The following is a 23,381-nucleotide window of genomic DNA, read 5'->3' as shown; positions in this document are numbered from 1 at the left end:
AAAAAATAATATTCTAACAATATTTTATTCAATTGACAACTTTCATTTAAAATTATCTTATCTCATCTCACTATCCAAACGTGACCGTATTTCTAACTTAGACCAAATTCTAACAATAATAAATCCTAGTGTGTGTGTGTGTGTTTACAACCAACAACCAATCATATAATAAAAATACTATAATTATTACATACAATTAACTGGGTTACAGGTAGGGTAACAATGATGGAAATAATTTGCTCTGCACATTTCAGAAGTTTGGCCAAGAAAACGAGGAGTTCAGTCTGCTACTTGTGAATGTAGCCCACATGGTGGAAAGCTCTTGCGTATGGTTGGACGTATTCGAGCCTGTGATCTTTCTTTCCCACGTGTGCTCCTTGTAGGAATGTCGCCATTTGAGTATGATTTTTTGTGAGGTTACCTGCTATGATTTTTTGTGAGGTTACTTGCTACTCTTTGAGCACTCCTAGGTTGCCCTTGGGCCCTCCAAAATTATTGGGGTGCTCAATTGATCTCGCACTGCATTGTTTGTTGTTCACCCCAAAATGCGTTCGTGCTACAAGTTGTTCTCACATTGTATTCCTATTGCCCTTACCACATTGTACTAATTTATCTATAGTCGCACATGTCATTGCACACATGAAACACCATATTGCATATCTATCCTTTACTCGTCCAATGTTAATCTTGTTTGCCCTTTAGGCTTTTAGTCGCCTTGCCTTTACTCACCCAATGTGATGCTTACTCCATTCGTTCATTACTCTTTTCTTGAATCTTTTTATGCTGAGGGCCGCACTTGTCTGGGTATTTGTTCACCTAGGCTTTTGCTCGCCTAGACTATTTTGGCAGGCTTTTGTGTTTGAGATGTTGAATCTCTTAGGTTGCATTTAGATAGTAAGGTGATCTCAAATATTTTGTAAATAGTAATGATAAAGTTGTGAAAAAATAATTATAAAATATTAAATAATAGTGAATAATAGTAAAAATTAAGTAAAAAGCAATGATAAAATAATGAATAGTTCACTCCATTATCCAAACGGACCTTAGTCTTATATGTGAGGGGTTCCTACCTACAAAGGGCATGGTTCTACACAATGAATGTAATTAAGTTACTTTATTAAAAAAAAAATTAATCTTACAAAACTACTACCATCAATTTACATAAAATTATAAAAAATTATAAAAAATTATAAATTGATATTTTTCCTATTTAAATGAAAGCTACTTTTTTTGTTTTTTGAAAAATAAATGAAACCTACTTGATTCATATCACCTCATCAACTGTAACAGGTAATGATAAGTGCTAAGATAAAAAAATCTAAGTGCTAGAGATATTACTATAACTTACAAATAACGTGAACTTACAATGGGCGTGGCCGCCGATGATCGGAGCCGACTTTCAAACTAGGACGAGCCATCTATAGTCGGTCAGAGACGTCAAATATGACAGCAACAAGGAGGCGAATATTATAGATTCAAACCCCTTTCAAACTTTTCTAATCTATATATACCAACAAAAGGTCCCAGAATCGTTTTCTCCTGAAAGTTCCTACATTTTCTCGAGAAAATTCGGATCCCCAGATACATTCGAATATTATAGATAATGAAAATATTCTCCGGTCTTTGGCTATTGCTCGTACTATTTATCATTTCGCTTCAATCCAAGGCCTCCGCTGAATCTCCGTCCTCGAAGGAAGCCTACGTCACGCTCCTGTACGGAGATGAGTTCCTATTGGGCGTTAGGGTTCTTGGGAAATCGATTAAGGACACTGGATCGAAGAAGGACATGGTGGTTCTGGTCTCTGATGGTGTCTCGGACTATGCTAAGAAGCTTCTCCAGGTACCGCTTTTTGTTTGGTTTTAGAGAAAAATCGAGCTGTGAATACGAAGTTTAGTAAATTATGTCTCTCACTCTCTTTGTTTTTTAAATTAAACTTCTATTCTTTAGTTTCTATTTCGTTAGTGAGAAAATTGGGGAGAAGAAAGGACGCCGAATTTTGCAGCCTATTTTTTATTTTTTTTTTCCTCAAACTTTGCATCCCAGTATTCTTTGATGACCCGGTTTTGCTAAAGATTTCAAGTCTACTAATTTTTGTTAATAATCGTGGTAGGCTTTAGCTGACCTTTTTGGGTTATTATATGAAGAATGTGTCAGTAAGATGAAATCGATATAAGATACAAATATTAGATATTATGTATTTCTTTCATTTGAGCGAGATTGAGAGTTAAGAGTGTAACTGTCTTTATGTCTAGAGGACTAAACCATTTGGAATGCTTTCTTTTCAGAATTTTGGTTGCTCGCAATGAAAATGCTTCTGCACAGTTTTGATGAGTTAAAGATATAGAGTTTTGGTTAAGACTTGGATATAGCTTATTTTTAACTTATAGAATTTATTTGCTGTTGGGTTTTGGCGGAATATTGTGCAGGCTGATGGGTGGCTAGTGGAGAAGATTAGTTTATTGGCAAATCCTAATCAAGTGCGGCCAAAGAGGTTTTGGGGTGTCTACACGAAGCTTAAAATTTTTAACATGACTAACTACAAGAAAGGTAAAAGCTTTTGCTTTATTGTTCACTACATTTGGTTGCTTAGGAAAAATTGAGGAATTATTAAGGACACGGACTCTTTATCTAAGTTTTGTTTTTTTATTTAAAGTGGGCAATCTCTGACTGGCTCTCCTGGCCATCGAAACACAGATGGGTTGAACAAAAGGTTGTGGGACACAACCAATTGATAATATATTAGATAATAAATTTCCATTTTATCCCTGCTAATAGATCTACTCATGCACCTCAGATCATGAATGCCTTTCATGGGAAAAGGCTTTCAGCTATACAAATTAATGAGTTGTATCATTTTAAGGCTTTTACCATATTGATGTTATATTTGTCGGGACCTTGTTCTCAGACACCCAGTGCCAATAAAAAAAATATTGTGAGGCGAAGATATTTATAAAGATGGAACATGTTAGCATAACTTATTATGCATCTTTGCGTACCAAATCGGAAACCTCAATTCAGGCCAGTTATTGATTATTGATTGAGTTGGGTTTTTCCTTTGATTTCCCATAGTGTGACAAATCTAAGATGGAGAATTTTTAGTTCATTGACTCTCCAACACTCATAGTGGTGCAAGTGAGGTTATTTCCAGATACATGAGATGTGGGTTCATTTCCTTTTTTGCTATTAGGAATAATTTGGGATGTCTTTTAACAGTTTGATTCATGAAATTTAATTTTGCAGTTGTATACCTTGATGCGGACACTATTGTGGTCAAAAGCATTGAGGATCTGTTCAAATGTGGAAAGTTTTGTGCTAACTTAAAGCATTCTGAGAGGCTGAATTCTGGAGTGATGGTACTCGAACCATCTGAAACTATATTCAATGACATGATGAGCAAAGTTACCACCTTGCCTTCTTACACTGGAGGTAAGGCATTTCTTTGTGCATTGCTTTTGCGGTTATACAAGTTCTATTTTTATCCCTTGGTAATCTTTTTTGCTTTTAATTGATCTTGATGATTTTGTGGTTAATTTTATAGTTGGAAGATATGGGTTATAGATTTTGTCTGATTTTAATAAACAAATCGCTGGATTCACATCTATGTGCGTAATTCAACCAATTTGTGGAAAAAAGCATGAGCTTCCAAGTCTAATTTGCTTTTCATGGCAAAGAAATATAGTTCAACTTCAGGTTACAATGCAACAAATCAACCCCTAGGGGTTGGCTCAAGTGGTAAAGGCATTGGGCTTGGGGGTATGCTCCCCCTAGGTCTAAGGTTCAAATCCCCTTGGGTGCAAGCAATCTCTAGGGGCAATCGGATTGGAGGATTTTCTCCCTGAATTACCAGATGTGCACTTGCGGGAAACTTGTTGCCGAGGGCCTATGTACCCCCGGGATTAGTCAGAACATTGTTCCCGGACATCCGGTGCCAATAAAAGAAAAAAAAAATGCAACAATTCAAAATAGTGTTGCTGCTAAGTTGACCTTATTACAAATTGTATTGTGGAGTTATTGGGGAAGAGGGGACTCCTAATCCTTTATGTACACTCCCTCCCAGTGATTATAGGAGTTATTCGACGCATTGGATTTTTAAAAAGGTAGAGGAGTTACAGAAAATATTCGGGGTTTCTTTTGGAGGTTATGAGGAACAATTTATGGCCCTTTTAGTGGCTATTGAAGCTAGCCGTTCAAAATCAGCCTCTAAGCAAGATAGGGAACTTAAACGCCTAACATGCTCCATCAATTACGATGTCAAGGAGGGGAGTAGTGGAAGGGTTAGATCAAAAGGGAGGGGTAAGTTAAGTTTTAATGAAGCCTAAGCTCGTTTCTTGGAATGTAAGGGGTCTCAATAATAGGGAAAAACGCCTTCGGATCAAAGCTCTATTGAGACTATGGAAGGGAGATGTGATATGCTTGCAAGAAACAAAGTTGGGTCTTATTGATAGAAGTATTGTGCGTAGTATTTGGGGATGCCCTTATTTGGGTTGGTCTTATTTAGCCTCTCAGGGAGCATCAGGTGGAGTATTATTAATGTGGGATAAAAGAGTGATTGAGGAGATTGAGGAATGTGTTGGAGAGTTTTCGGTTTCGGTGTTGTTTAAAAATGTGAGTGATGGGTGGATTTGGGCTTTTGCAGGGTCTTATGGTCCTAACATAAATAGTGATAGAAGACGGTTGTGGGAGGAGTTGGCGGGAATACACTCTTTATGGGATGTGCCGTGGTGTATGGGGGGTGATTTTAACATTATTCGCTTTCCCAGTGAACGATCGGGGCATCATCGACACACTTTGGCCATGGCGGAATTCTCTGAGTTCATCTTTGATATGGATCTTATGGACCTCCCCTTGGTGGGTGGTGAGTTTACTTGGTCTAATGGCCGTGTTTGGTCGAAATTGGATAGATTTCTTGTCTCGCCATTATGGGAAGCACACTACCCAGAAGTTAGCCAGAAAAGGTTAGCTAGAGTCAGTTCAGACCATTTTCCCATCCTTTTAGATTGTGGTGGTATTCAAGGGGGTCGCCGGTACTTCAAGTTTGAGAATATGTGGCTTAAGGTAAACGGGTTTGTAGAGATGGTGAGAAATTGGTGGACTTCATACCAGTTTAGTGGCACTCCGAGTTTTATTCTTGCAGGTAAGATGAAGGCTCTAAAGCAAGACCTAAAGAAATGGAACTTGGAAGTTTTTGGTCATATTGACAATCAGAAGTCTATTTTGTTGGAGGAGTTGGAGGAGTTGGAGGGTAAGGAATTATTGGGAAGGGCCTCGGAGGAGGAGTTATTGAGAAAAGTGACGGTTGTGGCAGAATTGGAAAGGGGTTTGCTGCTAGAAGAGACTTCATGGCGTCAAAAATCCAGAGCCCTCTGGTTGAAAGAGGGTGATAGGTGTACGAAGTTTTTCCACAAAATGGCTAATTCTCATCGACGAATTAATGCGATTGAGTTGTTACATTCAGGTACACAGGAGCTATCTTCTTCGGCTGATCTAGAAAGTCACATTGCACATTATTATGAGACTCTACTTACCGAACCAGCAACTTGGAGGCCGAAGCTTGATGACTTACCGTTTGAGACAATTGATTCACAGCTGGTTAATGTATTGGAGAGACCTTTTGTGGAAGATGAGATCTTCAAGGTCATATCTGGTATGGTTAAGGACAAAGCGCCGGGCCCGGATGGTTTTTCAATGGGTTTCTTTCAAACTTGTTGGGATGTGGTGAAAGGTGATGTCTTGCGGGTGTTCAGTGAATTTCATGCTTATCAAAAGCTTGAAAAATCACTTAATGCGACTTTTATCGCACTCATTCCAAAGAAAAGTGGGGCGTCGAATATTGAGGATTTTCGTCCAATAAGTTTGATTAGCAGTGTCTATAAGATTATTTCAAAGGTCCTTGCTAACCGGCTCAGTCTAGTGCTGGAAAATATTATCTCCAAGCCCCAGAATGCTTTTATTCATGGGAGATATATACTTGATTCGGTGCTCATTGCAAATGAGTGTTTGGATGCTAGGTTGAGGGAGGGAAGTCCAGGTATTCTTTGCAAGCTAGACATGGAGAAGGCTTATGACCATGTGAACTGGGATTTCCTTTTGTATTTATTGAAGAGGTGTGGCTTTGGAGATAGGTGGATTTCCTGGATGCGTTTTTGCATTTCAACGGCCCGGTTTTCAGTGTTAGTTAATGGCACTCCTGCAGGTTTTTTTTATAGTTCGAGGGGTTTGCGACAGGGTGATCCTTTATCTCCCTTTCTTTTTGTCATAGTTATGGAGGCGCTGAGCAAGATGTTGCAGGCTACTGTTAGTGGGGGTTTCTTATCTGGTTTTCAGGTGGGAAATGGCTCTGGTAGCTCTTGTATCATTTCACATCTTCTTTTCGCAGACGACACTCTGTTGTTTTGTGAAGCGGATAGGAGTCAGGTCCAAACTTTGCGTGCATTATTACTTTGTTTTGAAGCAGTATCAGGACTCAAGGTGAATCTTGACAAGTCTGAGATGGTACCGGTGGGGGTGGTCCCTAATATACGCAATCTAGCTAGTCTTTTGGGTTGCAGGGTGTCCTCGCTCCCAATGAAATACCTGGGCCTTCCGCTAGGTGCTACTTTCAAGAGTAGAGCTATGTGGGATGGGGTGGTCGAAAAGATAGAAAAAAGGTTGGCTGGATGGAAAAGGGTGTATCTTTCGAAAGGGGGTCGTCTCACTCTTATCAAGAGTACCCTTACAAATCTTCCCACTTATTTTTTATCCCTTTTTCCTATGCCTGTAGGGGTGGTGAATAGAATCGAGAAACTCTTCAAGGCATTTTTATGGGGAGGCTTAGGGGAGGAGAAGAAAGTTCATTTGGTTAATTGGAAGTCAGTATGTTCTCCAGTTGAGTATGGGGGGTTGGGTGTGTGTAATTTGAGAACTTTTAATAAAGTGTTGTTGGGGAAATGGCTTTGGAGATATCATATGGAAGAGGGTTCTTTGTGGAGGGAAATAATAGATGCTAAACATGGAGTTGATTGGGGGGGTTGGTGTTCTAAAGAAGTGAGAGGGGGGCATGGAGTGGGGCTATGGAAGTTTATAAGAAAGGGGTGGATTATTTTCGTAAATCATATCCGTTTTGTCGCAGGTGAGGGTAACCGAATCAGTTTTTGGCGAGATGTGTGGTGTGGAGAGCACGCATTGGAAATGGTGTTTCCAGCTTTATATCGTATTACAGTTAACAAGGACGTGTCTGTGGCGGAAGTGCGATTATTTGCACATGGCTCGCATCAGTGGAATATTCTGTTTAATAGAGATATTCATGATTGGGAATTATCTATGGTTTCAGATTTTTTCAGCTTGTTACATTCTTTTGGGTCTACTATGGCACAACAAGACAGATTGAAATGGAGGCTCCAGGATCATAAGAAATTCTCAGTAAAAGCGTATTATAAAATTCTGATTTCTCAGGATCACACCTCATTCCCATGGAGGAACATTTGGAGGTCTCGAGTGCCTTCTAGAGTTGCTTTTTTTGTTTGGAATGCTGCCCTTGGGAAGATCTTAACCACGGATAACTTGAGGAAAAGAGGATGTGTTGTATTGGATTGGTCCTACATGTGTAGGAAGAATGGAGAATCGGTAGATCATCTTTTACTACATTGTGATGTAGCAAGAGGGCTATGGGATGAGATTTTTCGACGGGTCGGGGTGGCTTGGGTAATGCCTAGGAGAGTGGTGGAGCTCATGGGTTGTTGGAGAAAATTGCAGGGCAGTCATCAAGTGGCAGCAGTTTGGAGAATGATTCCGTTGTGTATCATGTGGTGTATTTATTTGGACGGAACGGAATATGCGCTGCTTCGAAGACAAGGAACGAACAATGTTGGAGCTGAAGAATTATTTTATGCACACTTTATTGCTTTGGTTTTCAGCTATTGTATTAAATGGGGATGATATACATGAATTCCTATCTTTAGTTTAACACTCGTAGAATGTATCTAGGTGTTCAAATGTATACTTCCGGTGTACTAGGTATATGCCTATTTCATTCACATCAATAAAGTTTATATCTTACTTATCAAAAAAAAGATATCTTTGATGTGCTAGTTTTTCTGATATTCATTTACACTGTCTTGGTGCAGTTAATAAATTAATTTATTTGATAAGTAATGGAATTGTATTAGAAGCACAAAGGAAAGATCAGCTAGCAAGAAGAAACAAAGAGCAAAAATATGTCTAGTTTAGACAACTAGAGAATTGGGAGCCATGGTGAGTAGCTATCCAAACATAGAGGGTGGGTGCGAAAAGGATAGCTTTATTTTTGTCACTGTCATCTCTCAGTCTTCAAAAGTTTGAGTTGTGATCTTTCCAAGTATGCCACATAAACCATAGGGGAGCTACCCTTCAAGCTTCTAAATTTCCATGACCTAGTGATTTTGCCAACATACCGAAAACTCCACTCGTTGGGGAGTTTTTGTTGGTTACCATCCAAAGATAAATTATTTTTTTTTATCAATAAATATGAATTTTATTAAAAATAGGTGAAGCCAAGTACACGGGACATATACAAGAACAACACCTATGCATGACTGTCTAAAGATACAAGAAAATCATGTACGTTCATGCCGTTTAAATCTATTACAATTGACCAATGGAATAATGTATGAAGAAAAAAAGTTTTAATCTCATCCACTGTCCGTTCACGATTCTCAACTCCGACCATTCCTCTCCATCCATATGCACCACCATAGGCAAATCGGTTTCATCTTCCACATCGCTTCGATTTGAGAATTACCTTGAATGCCTTAAAAAGTCAACAACCCTTATTGGCTTTACCTAAACGAGTCCCACTCTAGGAAAGATATCATTCCATAAGCTCATGGCTACATCACAATACGATAATAGGTGATCCACAGACTCCCCACTTTTCTTACACATATAGCATCAATCCAAGACAATTAATCGGCGTTTTCTTAGATTATCTAAGGTAAGAATCTTCCCTAGTGAAGCTGTCTATATAAGCTGTCCATATAAAAAGAAAGCTTTTAGGGGGGCCTTAGTCTTCCATATGTTCTTCCATGGGAATGCTCTTGTAGAGTGTCTTGAGGGACTTGTAGTATGATTGTGCAGTAAAATTCCCCTTCTTGGATTGTGACCACATAATCTTATCTGCTCCTCCAGTCACTCGACAAATATACACAAGGTTGAAGAAGTCTGTAAATGTGTCAATTTCCCAATCTTGGGCAGCTCTAAGGAAAGTGTTATCCCTCTTGAGAGGTGAGTCATCTCAAGTGGTGAGGGATTCATCTTTGAGGTTTTTATCCCTCTTCAATGTGCTTCTCCCCTCAGTTGACTCTTCATTTTTGTGTCAGTGCATTTGGAGAAACAAGGTGCCTTTGAATGTTTTATTTTAAATTTGGTTGGCAACCTTAAGAAAGATCTTAGCAAATATATATTTTTTTCATCTGTAAACAAATTTTTATTAATCAAAAGAGTAGGCAAAAGCCCAAAACAAATAATAACATGAGGATGTATATTGTTGCACCTTCGATGGTATATGAGGTCAACTAAGTAGAGTTGCACAACAACTAGAGTACTCAATTTTTCATTTGAGATGCTTGAGTGGTCTTGCACCATGGGTCTTTACAGAAACTGTACTTTAGTGTGTAAATGGAATTTTCCTCATGTTAACTCACTTGAGTTTCTCTTTCGTATGCTTCCTATGTATCTAGGCTATGCCTATTTACTTGATCCAATTAAACTTAATTTTACTTAAAGAAGGAATTGTATAATATTTATAGCTTGATCTTATTTCCAGCTCCTTTTTTTTTCTCTCTCTGACAGGAGATCAGGGTTTTCTGAATTCATATTACACTGGATTTCCAAATGCACATGTTTTTGAGCCAAATTTATCCCCGGAGGTGTTGAAATCCAGACCAGTTCCTGAAATGCAGCGCCTGTCCACTCTATATAATGCAGATGTTGGTCTTTACATGCTTGCAAACAAGGTACGTTGGTTTTTTTTTTTTTTGCCTTTATTTCAGGCAAATTAGCTACTACTTAATGTTTTCACTACGCTATGGTGATGGTGCTATTTCCTTGTGCTTTTGCTCTCAATATATCAAGTACTTCAAGACTTAGTATTCACTTAATTTAATTGCATCAGCTGCAAGTTAATTTCATAATGCAAACATCTCTATCATGCTTAGTGCTGGTGACAAATGCCACCTCGAGCCTAGGCACAAAGCACCAAGAACAAGCGTTCACCTGATTGAAGAATAGAACATTTTTGAAGATGTATAATAACAAAAAATCCATAAATTACAATAAAACAAGGTTTATAATTTAGTTGGTATGCAGCATGAAAATCAAGTAACCAACTAATACATAAAATTTAAACATAGTTTGCCTCTAGAATAACCAGACGTCGAAAAAAGGAAACTTGAAATATGACGCCATTTGGTTCAGACAGGGGCATACAGCAAGTAAACCGAAGCAGTTTGAGGGAAAGGGACGCTTTTATGTTGCTCTTCATGTTCCTTTCCTAGATAGCTTTGGATATTTTAAATTTTCCCTTTTTATTTGCTGAAAAAAATTAAAACATAGCATTTTATGTATAGTTCTCTTTTTCTTTGCTGAATATACACATTGATGATATTTGATAGTTATAATCAAATTAGAGTACATGGTTGAATTACATTATACCCAAAAGGCCATGACCAAGAAAGTTCAAGAATTATAAGTATTGACTTTTATGCTAATATGAGCAATCAAATATCAACCTGTCTAGAAAACCCACTTGGACTATTATTGGTCAAAGCATACACATTACATATGACAGCATTTGGCGACATGGTCCATTAATGATTTTCAATATAAACTGAATACTTGGAATATTTGTTTACATCCTTTTCTGAGTCTTGAACAAATACTTTATAATTTTTTAAAAATTACTAAAGCACACTTCTCTATCCTTTAAGCTTGCACAAAAAGAGTGCTAATGCGCGCGCTTCACTTTTGGTAAGCAAAGTGGTTTGGCCTAGGTGCTTTGCGCTTAAGCTTTTACCAATACTATCATGCTAAGATGTACCTTTTGATTATTATATTATCTTAACCCCACTGTGCAGGGACCTTGCCAAAGTATGGATCTTTTTAATTTAGATAACACTATGCTCATATTTATACCAGAAGTTTAAAGGTCTATCTTCTCCTCAATACCCCACCCTCCACATGCATCTCCTTTTACTTCAATTGACATGATGTAGTGCTTTCAACTTGGTTGAGTATGGGAGCTATCTGCAATATTTTTACCTGTGGGCTTTATGCATACAGAAAAATCTACTGTTGTGCTAGTTTTTACGTTCTTTCAAAGAGGATAGGTCTTTTTTATAGTCTACCAGGATTTTTATAGCGTGCTTGCAAATTTTGGATATTGCATGTCCCCGGCGGTTTGTAATTCAAGAGAGTGACTATTCAATTTGAAGGGGTGTAAATATATAGAAACCTAAATTATCTTATCCCTAGTTAAAACCATGAAAAGATTGCTATCTGTTGGAACAAATTACTGGATCAATGTCTATTGGATAATGTAACACCCCGTTCCATAGGATAGAGATGTTATTAACATTCATAACATAAAGCCCGGTAAAGAGATTCATATCCTGAATTACCTCGTTTATTGAAAACTGAAATGATCATAATTGTTTCAAAACTGAACGTGAAGTGGAAAGACATAAACTCATCCTACGAATGACATAAAAGGATTATAGTTCTTGTGTAAAAAACACTTATTTCTTCCTAAGTCTTTATGCTAGATCTACTCCTGGCCATCCAGCTCTGCGTCATCATAATCACCATTTGTAAAAATTAGACATGAAAGAAAACAGGAAAACAAACAAAAATGAGTCGAATACTCAGTAAATAGCACATCATACTATAAAATATAATCTGGCCTAGCATTGATTAAAGTTTTGAAGACTCTTAACAACATACATATAGCATCACAGATTCCCAATCATACACGTAATATAACTTTCTGAAAAACTTCACATATATGCATATATCGTCACATATTCACATAGCATATATATATTCATCATTAACATGAGCGGAAGCATACATAAACATGGCAATCATGTAATGTGAATGCATAATAACTTGTTTTTCTTATCATAACATGGAGTGAAACACGCTTGGGTCTGTATTTCTCTTAACTTGTATAGCATGGAGTGAAACACGCTTGGGTCCGTATTTCACTTAACTTGTATAACATGGAGTGAAACACGCTTGGATCCGTGTTCCATTTAACTGAATAACATGGAGTGAAACACGCTTGGGTCCGTGTTCTACTTAATGGAGTAAGATGGAGTTAAACACGCTTGAGTCCGTGCTTCACTTAACTAAATAACATGGAGTGAAATACGCTTGATTCCGTGTTTCACTTTACTTGTGGTTAACCACGCTTGAGTCTGTGGCACCGTAACATTTCTTATCTTTCATAATGCATGAGAATTTATTAGGCTTCATGAACATTTCTAACATGGCATATTCTTGTACATGGCATAGCATAGCATGGCATATTCTTGTACATAGCATAACATGGCATTTTCTTATACATGGCATAGCATAACATGACATGACATAACATGCTCTGAACATTTTATGACATTCCATGGCATACATGATCTAAGTACTTTATGAACATGGCATACATGATCTAAGTACTTTATGAACATGGCATACATAATCTATGTATTACATGGACATGGTTTGCATAATCTGACTAGTCCATTACACGGCATACTTGACTTGAATTACTATATGAACATCTCATGGCTTTCATATGATTTTAGTAACATTCAATCAATCGAACATAGGAAGAAGGCCTAAGGCCAATTGGGAAAACAGTCCACTTAGAATTTTAAAGAGGCATTCGGCTGAATAGGCCTAAGGCCCAAGGGCCCATTCCAGATTAAAGGAAGAAGCTTCCTCTGGAAAGCACAAGGCTAACACCGAGTGCTCGTGAATGTGGGAGGGAGTCGTGCAAAATCTTACCGAGAGAGGGGCTGAGTGCGACGGCGGCTCTGGGTGGCTAGACGTGACGTCGGTGCAACTAGGAGGTTCCTATGGTGGTGCGACACCAAGAGAGGGAGGGAGAGAGAGAAAGAGAGAGTTTAGAGAGAGAACTATCAAACCGAAAAACACTAGAGACAGGAAATGGTGGCCGACGGCGATGTGCTTACCGGAAGGGAGTGGGTGCGACAGGGCTAGGTTCGCCGGCAATTTCTGGCACCGTGGTTGGTGCTCCGATGTCCTAGGGTGGTCGGCGGTGGCTGGGCAGAAAATAAGGCTTATGCGAAAGTGTTCTTCCTCCAGGTATTTCAGTGTGTTTAAAAAAAAACAGAGGATTTTTGTGGGGTTTATAGAAAATGGGGAGGTGAGCGGCGTGAGTCCTCAGTAGATATGCTAGGGTTTGAAGTTGGCTACACTTGGAAAATTATTCCTACGAGGATACGGATTTTGAGAGGATTTTGAAGAGTCGAGTTGTGGTTTCAAACTAGGAAACTAATCTAATATGGAAACTAACGGATAACTATACAAAGGTTTTGATAGGGAAGGAAATAACTAATTTACTGTTAGCATATTTCCTAAGATGCTAACAAAAGTAAAATAATAAAAGAAATAATACTAGTTTTAAGCCCTAAATTTGAACCCGTATGTTACAGATAACCTAAGGATGTTATTTATATTGAGTACTCATTTCTTAAAAACAAAAACTATTTTTTCTGCTGCTCTATAATGGGATATTGGAAAATTTTACAGCGGTAGGATTTTATTTTACTGGATTGTGAGATCTCTAGCTGATTGCTGTTTCATTTTGCAGAGGCAGAGGACATGTGGCCCCCTTTTGGTTTTTTTATTAGTGATTGTGGTTTTTTATATACAGTGAAGGCTTAAATAGCTCCAATAGGATTTAAAGAATTAGATAGGTGAGAATATCACTAGCTCTATGCGCCAGAATCTGCTTTAGCTGTGGGGGGTTTTGGTGGATTAATGTAGTCCAAATAAATAATAAGTTTATTTGACGAGATGGCAAACATGTTAACATTCCTATATGAGTGTTCTAGGACTTGTAAAGAACAGTTTTCATCTCCTAGGGGTGTTGCGCATATGCACTTATCGTTCTATTGATGCCTTTTTGATGGGAACCATGATGGGCCTAGTCTTAAAGATCACGGAGACAATGCAAGGATTGATGCAATCCACTTGGGACGAGTTTAGCAAGAGCTCAACATTCAAGATGAGGCTTGAAGGATGAAGATCGGTTCTCCATCCTTTGACTTGATTTTGGCTTTCTTGGGAAGTTTTCAAATTGACTGTGGGTTCAAGGGATTCCTTTCCCGCGGGTTCATATCATTTTTTATGTGAAAAGCGTTATAACTTTGTTGATTGATGAGTGTTGACTAAGTTTTCTTTGTATGTACTTTTGTTATGTATACAGTTTTCCTATATAAGTTGTCTAATCTTTTATTCAATTGTATATGCAGTGGATGGTAAATGAGAGTGAACTCTGCGTTATTCACTATACACTTGGCCCCCTTAAGCCTTGGGACTGGTGGACATCTTGGCTGTTGAAACCTGTTGATGTCTGGCAGGTATCAGCTTCAGATTCTTTTACCAAATTATTTAAATTTTCTGATTTTCTATTTTAATTTATCAGTTCTCTATCCATCTTTACAAGTAACTGTTGTCTGCTTGTTTCTAAAAATTTTTAGGGAGTTTTTGTCTTTTTTCTTGAGAGAGGAATGGGAGTTTTTTTTTTTTTTTTTGTCTAGTTACGAGGGATATATCTGCGCCTCTGAATTGGCATGCTATTCTACATGATGCGGGTGGGTGGTATAGGAAGAAGAGAAAGTGCACCTGCTAAGTATTTATTATTCAAGATGGTTTGTTATTAAGTTGTAATTACTGTCTTATCTAGTGGCAGAGGATTACATTAATATTCTGCGAGTTCTAATATGTTCTTTATTTATTATTATTTTGTTTGCTTATGTTGCAGAATGTTAGGGAACAGCTTGAGGAATCCCTTCCTGGAACTGGAGGGGGCGGAAATCCTAATGATGACCTTCTTGTCAAATTTCTTTTTCTACTACCGCCTTTGGCTTTACTCTTTTGTTATTATCAGTCTTTTCTTCAGGTCAGCGCTTACCTGTTTTATCATCACCATTATCTTTTATCAAGCATACAACGAAATGATTATTGTTTTCTGCATCTAATGTTATGTTATGTTTATACAGACACGGGAGTACTTTGGTTCATTTTGTAGAAGTTCATTGTGCAATAGCATCAGACATATGTACTACAAAATTAGATATGGTGGATCACTTAGTTATAGTGGTGTTTCTACATCATCGACCATCAGTTCCAACCATCAGGTTAGTTTCTTCCCCTTCTAACGAGTTGGATCTGCAAGATTGCTTTCATATCTAAGCTTCTCTTTTTTATATAAAATGAAGTTATACTCTTGAACTTCTTGCGGTTAGTTGTGCAATTGCTCCATCTATATTTTGTCTTTGTTGATATTTTCTGTTGTGATCTTAAACAGTTCTCTAATGGTGCGAACACCAAGGTGCCTATTTATTTGGGTGGAATATCTGTCTGTGTCTGTTTTGTGGCGGCTGCGGTGTCGCTTGCACTTGCTCTAGCAATTGTGCCTCATCAAGTGATGCCATGGACTGGTTTGCTCTTGATGTATGAATGGACATTTACATTGTTCATTCTTCTATTTGGAGGTTATCTATATTTGGTTTCCATATGGGGGAAGACAAAAGCTGCGGTGGGATCCTTCTCCTCTGATCCTGAATCTCTTGATTATGATTCTGGAAAAGGTTTGTTGGCTTGAAGTAGCTATGTATATCTAATTTACATGGTTATGTATGACTTGTGCCCATTAGTTCCTTGTTTGTACTATTATGGAAATTCATTGATGGTTGTGTGTTGCAGGTCATCACCGGCAAGGATTGCCCTGTGATGTTGCGACGTGGCATTATGGGTTAGTGATGGCCTTTTTGGCTGTTGCGGGCCCATCTTTACCGTGTCTTTTTGGGATCACTGCTCTTTTTGCTAGGTAATTTGGTTGATCGTAGTGCTGATTATTGTCATCATTAATGTCTTGCTTTCCTTTTTTCCCTCTTCCATGAAAATAATGAGAAACAAAATCATGCAACCATAATTTTAATGGTATTCATAACTCAAGAAAAAAATGTAAAAAGAATCATTGAATTTACTTGGTGGGATTCACCTGGACCTGGTCTGCCCGGCCTGTTTGGAAACGGGCGGGCAACCCGCCCATTACATGGGCCCAGTGGGCAGATCTGTACTTTTAAACACGTATAGTGCGTAGGTAGCGGGTAGAATGCCTGCCTGCCCACTTATTGTATATATTTAAAAAGACCCTAAACTTATTATCTTTCGGCTGCTCACTTCTTCTCTTTTCTCATTTATTCTTCTCTTTTGAGTTGGTTTGGACCTGTGCAATAGAAGCTTGTTAATCGTGCCAATGTGAAAGAGTTTATATTAATGTCGAAGAATCAAACATGACGAGGGTGGTGAGATTTGCTGGGTGGTAGAGGTTACAAGTAAAGACATGGTTATTAGTGGGGCAAATGGGTAACTGTCCCTAGATATGGTCATATGCATTGAGTTGAGATATTTTGCTTCTACTGTAGAGACAAATGGCTCACTTAGACTTCCATATTCATAATACCTTTCATTAAATTTAGAATTTTGTGTCCATGAAGCTAATTATCTTTCTTGCACCTTTCATTCTTTCAAGAACTACTTTTTATTTAATACTTCTGTGCCATTACTTAACGAAGAAATATTTAATTCACTTTTACCGAAGGATACATAAAAAATCATTGGATGCTCATGCATTTGTTCTAACTTCATGTAGAGCTCATCTCCTTGGCAAAAAGGAGTGCTTAGCTTACTAACCCAAGTTATTTATTTATTTTTTCTTTTTCTTTTGTTGAATGTTTTTCCTCTCCTTTCAAGTAAATAATAGGGAGGCTGTTAGGTGACTTGTTAACCCGCTATTTCAACGAGGCATTGCTTCTTATATATAATTTGTGTACTCATGCCTTTATGTAAATGTAGAAGCCAATCACATTCCTTTTTTCTTTTTCTTTTATTTTTTTTTTATTTTTTTTTATTTTTTTATTTTTATGTGTAAACCTCTTTGCTCCCCTCTCTGCTCCTATTTATCTCTATCATTAATTCTTCCAAATATGTCGTTATTCTCCTTGATCACAAAGCAAGTTAATGATTCTGTACATAATTTTTTTCTCTATATGATTGTCTGAAAATATTAGTGGCAGACTTGTGTTCTTCTGTTTAATTTGTTCTTGCTCGGCATTCCATCAGTCAAGCCCCACAGAAAATTAAAAGAGTAATCAAGAAAGAGTTTTTTAAACAGGTTAGCTTTGATGGGTGTGGGAGGATTGGTTTTGGCATCTTTCATGACTTACTCTTCAGAGCATCTTGCAATTAGAGCTTTCTTGAAAGGCTTGGAAGACAGAGGCAATACACGAAGTAGGAGCTTATGTTTCTTATGTTGATCAGTGACACTTTCAAAAGATGTAAACTATTGCCAATGTCCGTCACTTCTAATTGTAATTTATTTGGCATATGGTGGCCCTATGCTTGATTTGTAAAATTGTAGCGAAATTTTTCAATTTAGAAATGTATTTTTCCCTGAGGTTTTTTTAGTATTCTTTTTGAAATTGATCAAAGTTTTAAATGTTTGTTACACAACTAAATTTTTTCAATCAATGAAGATGGAGGTGTATTATAATTTCCAATATTATTGTTAGAGCGGTGCTACGTTACTGCTTGAAGGTGCCCGTTCATTGTGTCGTCTAGTGTAAATTATATTATTATTATTTTTTTTTTTGGCTTTTTATTTTAAACATTTTTTAAACATGTTTAAATATTTTAAAAAAATTAAATGCATGAAGGTTCTAAATGAGGGGGTTAATTTGAGGAGGTATAGAAGCATTATTCTTATTGTTACGATGTACTGAAATATGTCAAGTTCTTTTTCGGCAGGATGACTTTGCCGCTTCAGTTTGCAATCATGCTATCTTGCATGATCTTGTTTTTTGGGTGCTTAAGATTCACATTCTAAACCTGTCGAGAATGGTAACAGGATTTCCAGGATTTGATCGTACCAAGCTTTAGATGGAGCCAAGTTTCAAGCCTAAATTCAAAGGAAATCTATGCAACTGAAGGGTATCTAAAGATATAAATTTTTTTTAGACTAACGTGCATAAATGAATTCATTTATTACAATCAATGCAAAAAATGTTTTTCTTAGAAGGTAGTAATTCGACATCCTATTTTCTTTTCAAACCCAATTATCTCCATATTTTTCCGTGGTTTGAAATCTATGGTGTAAGTGAGTTCTATTATAGAACTTCTATATAGGTTTGATGGTAGAAGTAAGACTACTCAACCAAGCTAAATTTTATTCCGATGCTCAGATAATTAGGTTTTCGAAGTGGTTATCGATCTAGGTTTGACTAGGCTGATAATTGGGTACTGGGATTTATTTTTAAAAAAATTAATTTTAGCTACAAAACGCTGTTTTTTGGTGCTTAACGTTAACCTAGATGATTAGATTTCTCTCAGACTGCGATAGATCTCTCTCATCGAAACCCTAGTTTCTCTACAATCTTCTGTCGCCGTTTCTCTCTCTCTAGACGTTTCGAACATCACCTTCGACGGACACCGTCACTAGCCTTTTCTTAAATTCCTCTCTCTCCAGTTTATCTCTCGTCGGTTTCTAGAAAACTCCCAATAACCTAATAACATACTCAATCGGGTTTTTATTTTATTTTATTTTTTATTTTTTTGTCAATGTAAAAGTATAAAACTATAACAGCTTGTATAGATAATTTGGAATGGATAATTCTTTGCAACAAAGCTTTGGAAAGACATGCCCATTTGCAATAAATCAATTGAGGACGTTTGGATGCTAGTGATGTTTTTCGGATTTCCAAAAATTCTAAAATTCCCTTGTTCGGATGCATGTAATTAAAGAAATTCAGACGCCTACATAATTATCTTGGATTTGCAACACAAACCATTTGACCTAATAACCTGTCAAATCCATTCCGCCTCATCCTTCACAAGTTGAGACAAGCCCATCTCCCAAGCATAAGATGGCTATACCCGATTCTTTTCTTCCTTTTTCCATTATAAAGTTTTTTTTTTTTTTAAAAAACTTTTATTAAAGTAAGGGTTGAGCTATACCGTTATCATTTCAAGATGATATGAGTTTAGGATCTGTTGCTACCTTCTAGTGGTAGAACATAGGCCTGTGCATAAAAGGCTTTGGCCCGCACCGTCCGTAACACCCGATCCGTCCAACCCGAATAAATATAGGTTCATCAGGTCAAAGTTTAATAACGGATTTAGAGATGTCGAAACCTTCGAAACTGTTGAAACCAAAAACCTCTGTGAATCTCCTCCCCACTGCAAAACCCTACCCACTGTCGCCTTCTTCATCTTCTCTCCATTTCATTTCAGTCCATTAGTCTTCACACCGAGCACCACCAACGCCTTGCCACTGGTAATCTCTCTCTCTCTCTCTCTCTCTCTAGACTAAGTCTGTTAGTCCGTCAGTCTCTATGAATTTATTTTTGCTATATTTCTTGATGATATTTGTCATTTGGGAGTGTTGCTATTTTTCTTTTGGGCCGATTGCATGCACAAAAATGGGGGAAAATCATCTACCTTTACAAAATAAAAAATTAAGGAAAAAAAAGAAAAAGAAATGGGTCTGGAAGAATTACCTCTCCCTTATGCTCTGGGTTGCTGGGATTTGACGAATAGCACATCACACTTTTCTAAACCAAGGCCAACGTGAACCATAGCACTTCACTTTCTTGCATTTCTTGGCAGTTGTCTCCTCCAGGGCTTGCTCTTGTCGGTTTGATCTAAAGATCTAGGTGAGATTTGAGATATTTATCTCTTCTTCTTCTTCATGTTTCTCAGTGTCTTGTCCCAGTCTTCATGTTTCTGTGCATGACTTGGGCCTCTAGTTAAGTCTGATGTAGCAGGTAGGTAAGATAAATAAATATATATATATATATATATATAAAAGAAGTAAAGTAAATTAATATTTTAATTTGTTTTTAAAAAGACCCGACCCTACCCGTTAAATGCGGGTCGGGTCGGATCGGTTTGGCACGTAAATAGTGTCGGGTCGGGTAGGGTCAGCTCGGGCCCAGAACCCGCAACTGTTCATCGGGTTGTAGCCCTAGTAGAACATGCTTATCTCAAATAGGGACTGATTTATTACATTCTTTAACTCGCTCCTAGATCTGTTAATTATACCACTAATATCACATTGACTTTTTTACTTCACCCTACATACTTTTTCAATATGAAGATGTGTAATTATTTGCATACTTCCCCACATCTTACAATTTTTCTTTGTATACCCAGCCGGCAAAGAGTTGTCGTCTATAAACCTAATTTTTTCATAACTTCTCTCGTTTTCGGTTTATTTAGTTTTTCTTTCTATAACTATACTTCCATATTGTTTTCTTTATCTCATTATGATATTTATTTTTCTCATTGTTGATTTTCTTTGTGGTTTGTTATTTATTTACTCAGATGGAAGAAAATACATTGAGTTGTAATGTTGATACAATTCAGGGGGTGGTGACGACTCTTCTATTCCGGTGGATGTGGAGGAGTATGGGAGTCTTCCAACACCTTCATCCACATATCATTCAGTGGTATGAGAACACTTTACTAAAGTGGAGCTTATTGACCATGATAATCTAAAAGCTCGGTATAATTATTCTGCTAAACTATTCAATTGCTACTATAAGAATGGTACTTCATCCATAATGCACCACCTATATGCTTGTGAAACTTCTCCTCTTAGACTTAAGAGGGGATGCAAAGGGAAGAGTGTGTAGCCTACAACAACTATTGAAGTATGATCTTGAAAAATTTAGGATGTCAATCGCTAAATTTTTTATTAGGTATGAATTGTCTTTTAGGCTTGTGGTGCACGAGGGATTAATAGACTATATGGTTGATTAGGAGTCTAGATTTACATCGCCATCCCGAACTACTTTACAAAGGGATTGCGTTAAGTTGTATCATGAAGATAAGATAAAATTAAAGAAGTTATTGGATGGTCAAAGGATTTGTCTTACCATTAATACTTGGACATCAGCAAAAAATATAAACTACATTTGCATTATCCACATTTCATTGATTGCAATTGGAGATTGTACGAGAAAATCCCTAAGTTTTGCCAAATTCCTTACCATAAGGGCTAAATTATTGTGAGTGTGTTGGACTTAGGATTGCATAAGTGGAGGATTAATAAAGTTTTGACCATTACCATTGATATTGTCTCCTCTAACGATGTTGATATTGATTACATGAGGGATAGGATAACATACAATAATTGTACAGTATTGGATAGTGAATTTCTTCATATACGGTATGTTGCCCATATATTAAACTTGATTGTTATAGATGACTTTAAGGATGTTTATGACTTTGTAATAAAAATTAAGGATGTCGTCAAATATGTTTAGTCTTCACTAGCAAGATTTGCTAATTTCAAAGCTTGTGCAGTAAGGAAAAAGATTGATGATGATCTACTTGAATGTTCCTACTAGATAGAGCTTCATGTAGTTAAAGTTGAGCACTGCTAAAAAACATAAACAAGTATTTAAACAATGTGTATGAGGATGCTCAATTCATGAACTCCGCTTGTGATGATTGGAAAAATGCATGAATTTTTGTAGGGTTGCTAAGAGTTTTTTATGATGTTGCATTAGCATTCCTAGTTCATTGTATGTGACTGCTAATGTGTATTTTCAAAATTTGTGCATAATTGAAGATGTATTGTGAGGCCCAATGCAAAACCGTTATGCCTAACCCACAATATTTTATTTAAATTTCAACTTTCATGTCATGTCATCTTATCTATGTAACCAAATGAGCCTCAAGTGTGATGGAATGGAGAGCAAATCAAGCCATCTGATCTTGCCATCTATGCAAACACTATTTCGACCCTAATGAAATCCCAAACCTTTGGAATCCAATCAAAATCCTAAATCACATGTGTTAGATGAAACCCTAAACTTGTTTCTAAACCCTAAAGTGACTAGTTTTGATCAAGTGGTTAATCACTTGAATTAATTACTTGCACATGCTATTAAACACTTGATTAATCACTTGCATATGCTATTAACCACTTGATTATATACTCATACACTGTTAACCACTCTTTTATATCTTGACAATCACATTGGGCCATGAAAAACTTGATTTGGACTTAATCCAATTGAAACCCCATTGAAACTTTCTCCGTTCCCTAAATTGAAGACATCAGGTAGGCCTATTTTTGGTCCAGGAAAAACCACCACTAGCCAAGGCTTCTTGAGGAAATCTCTTCCCCCTCCCAAGGCCAAGTATATGGCTAAAATCCACTCAAGTAATAGCCTCCAATAGTCATTTTATGGAAATAAAGAAGACTACCCAAACTCAAGCCCATCCACTCAGCCAGTTTGGTAGCAAGGGACATCAGCTGTGCAACCCACTTTTCCTCCACCTTTTGGCTGCCAACCTCCCATTCAAGGGTCACTCAAACACCCCATGCCAATCCTTTACCTAATAACCCATGCCCATGAATTTCCTTTACACTTTGCATTTTTTTTTCCATCACTTGTTTAGAGAGAAATCGAGAGAGCTCTTGAGGCTAATTTCTGGTAGTTTTTGCCTTGCATTGCTAGCCCCTTTGTAACTTTATTCTCATGAATAAACCTCATGTATTTTGTTCCTTTTTTAGTCTAGTTTAAGTTGGTATATGTTGGGTAATGTTTCATGGAGTATTGATTAGTGAAAACTTAGTTTGAACATGCAAACATCATAGTGGAGATAGTTTTAATGTTTGTGTAAAATTTAGATATTTTGATGAATGTTTTGGTGAAGTCTTGGGTAGAACTTGCTATGGTAAAGTTAACATGTTAATATACAAGTAGGTTTATATTTATAGCATGTTACTGTTTCTATAAAATAGTTTTACATGAGTTTGGAAAGTTAGAAACTGGATGACTCAAAATAGTTTCTGGTTTGGAAAAGTTGTGATATTTGGTTATGGAAATGTGATCTAATGGCTTTGAGCTTCATATATGATGTTCTTGAGACTTTAATTTATGTGTTAAGAGTTTATTTTTGTTGAATGGTGGTTTAGATCTTTGATGGAATGATTTTATCATGCAAGTGGTTGCTTAGGACTCAATTTAGAGGCTCTCGAGTATGAGTTATATTTTAATGAAGTTTTTGCCATGTGATGCTAGATTTAATGCTTAGGTCTAGTTAG

The 23,381-nt window shown here is 37.1% G+C and overlaps 1 protein-coding gene and 1 non-coding gene across 2 annotated transcripts; both read left to right on the top strand.

Moving 5' to 3' along the window:
• The first annotated feature begins 1,312 nt into the window (after window positions 1-1,312).
• On the top strand, window positions 1,313-17,818 carry LOC109000371 (inositol phosphorylceramide glucuronosyltransferase 1). The gene is made up of 10 exons (XM_035687071.1): window positions 1,313-1,840; window positions 2,428-2,548; window positions 3,242-3,427; window positions 9,806-9,969; window positions 14,509-14,616; window positions 15,021-15,158; window positions 15,259-15,396; window positions 15,567-15,849; window positions 15,965-16,088; window positions 17,439-17,818. Exons 1-10 carry the CDS (start codon window positions 1,604-1,606, stop codon window positions 17,578-17,580), a joined length of 1,641 nt encoding a protein of 546 aa, XP_035542964.1. The 5' UTR covers window positions 1,313-1,603; the 3' UTR covers window positions 17,581-17,818.
• Window positions 10,366-10,525, top strand: LOC118346062. Its single transcript, XR_004799462.1, has one exon. It is a non-coding gene; the product is annotated as a small nucleolar RNA snoR138 (small nucleolar RNA).
• Window positions 17,819-23,381: the final 5,563 nt, after the last annotated feature.

Source organism: Juglans regia, unplaced genomic scaffold (genome assembly GCF_001411555.2).
Source record: "Juglans regia cultivar Chandler unplaced genomic scaffold, Walnut 2.0 Scaffold_648, whole genome shotgun sequence".
Lineage (NCBI taxonomy): Eukaryota > Viridiplantae > Streptophyta > Magnoliopsida > Fagales > Juglandaceae > Juglans > Juglans regia.
Note: the sequence above shows the minus strand (reverse complement) of the source record. Positions and strands in the feature narration are given on the sequence as shown.

Bases quoted from the DNA above. Each gene is read 5' to 3' on its own strand.
- LOC109000371 (XM_035687071.1), top strand. From the start codon at position 1,604: ATGAAAATATTCTCCGGTCTTTGGCTATTGCTCGTACTATTTATCATT. The intron at 2,549-3,241 runs GTAAAAGCTTTT...TTAATTTTGCAG, and splicing joins CATGACTAACTACAAGAAAG to TTGTATACCTTGATGCGGAC. The intron at 16,089-17,438 runs GTAATTTGGTTG...TTTTTTAAACAG, and splicing joins ATCACTGCTCTTTTTGCTAG to GTTAGCTTTGATGGGTGTGG.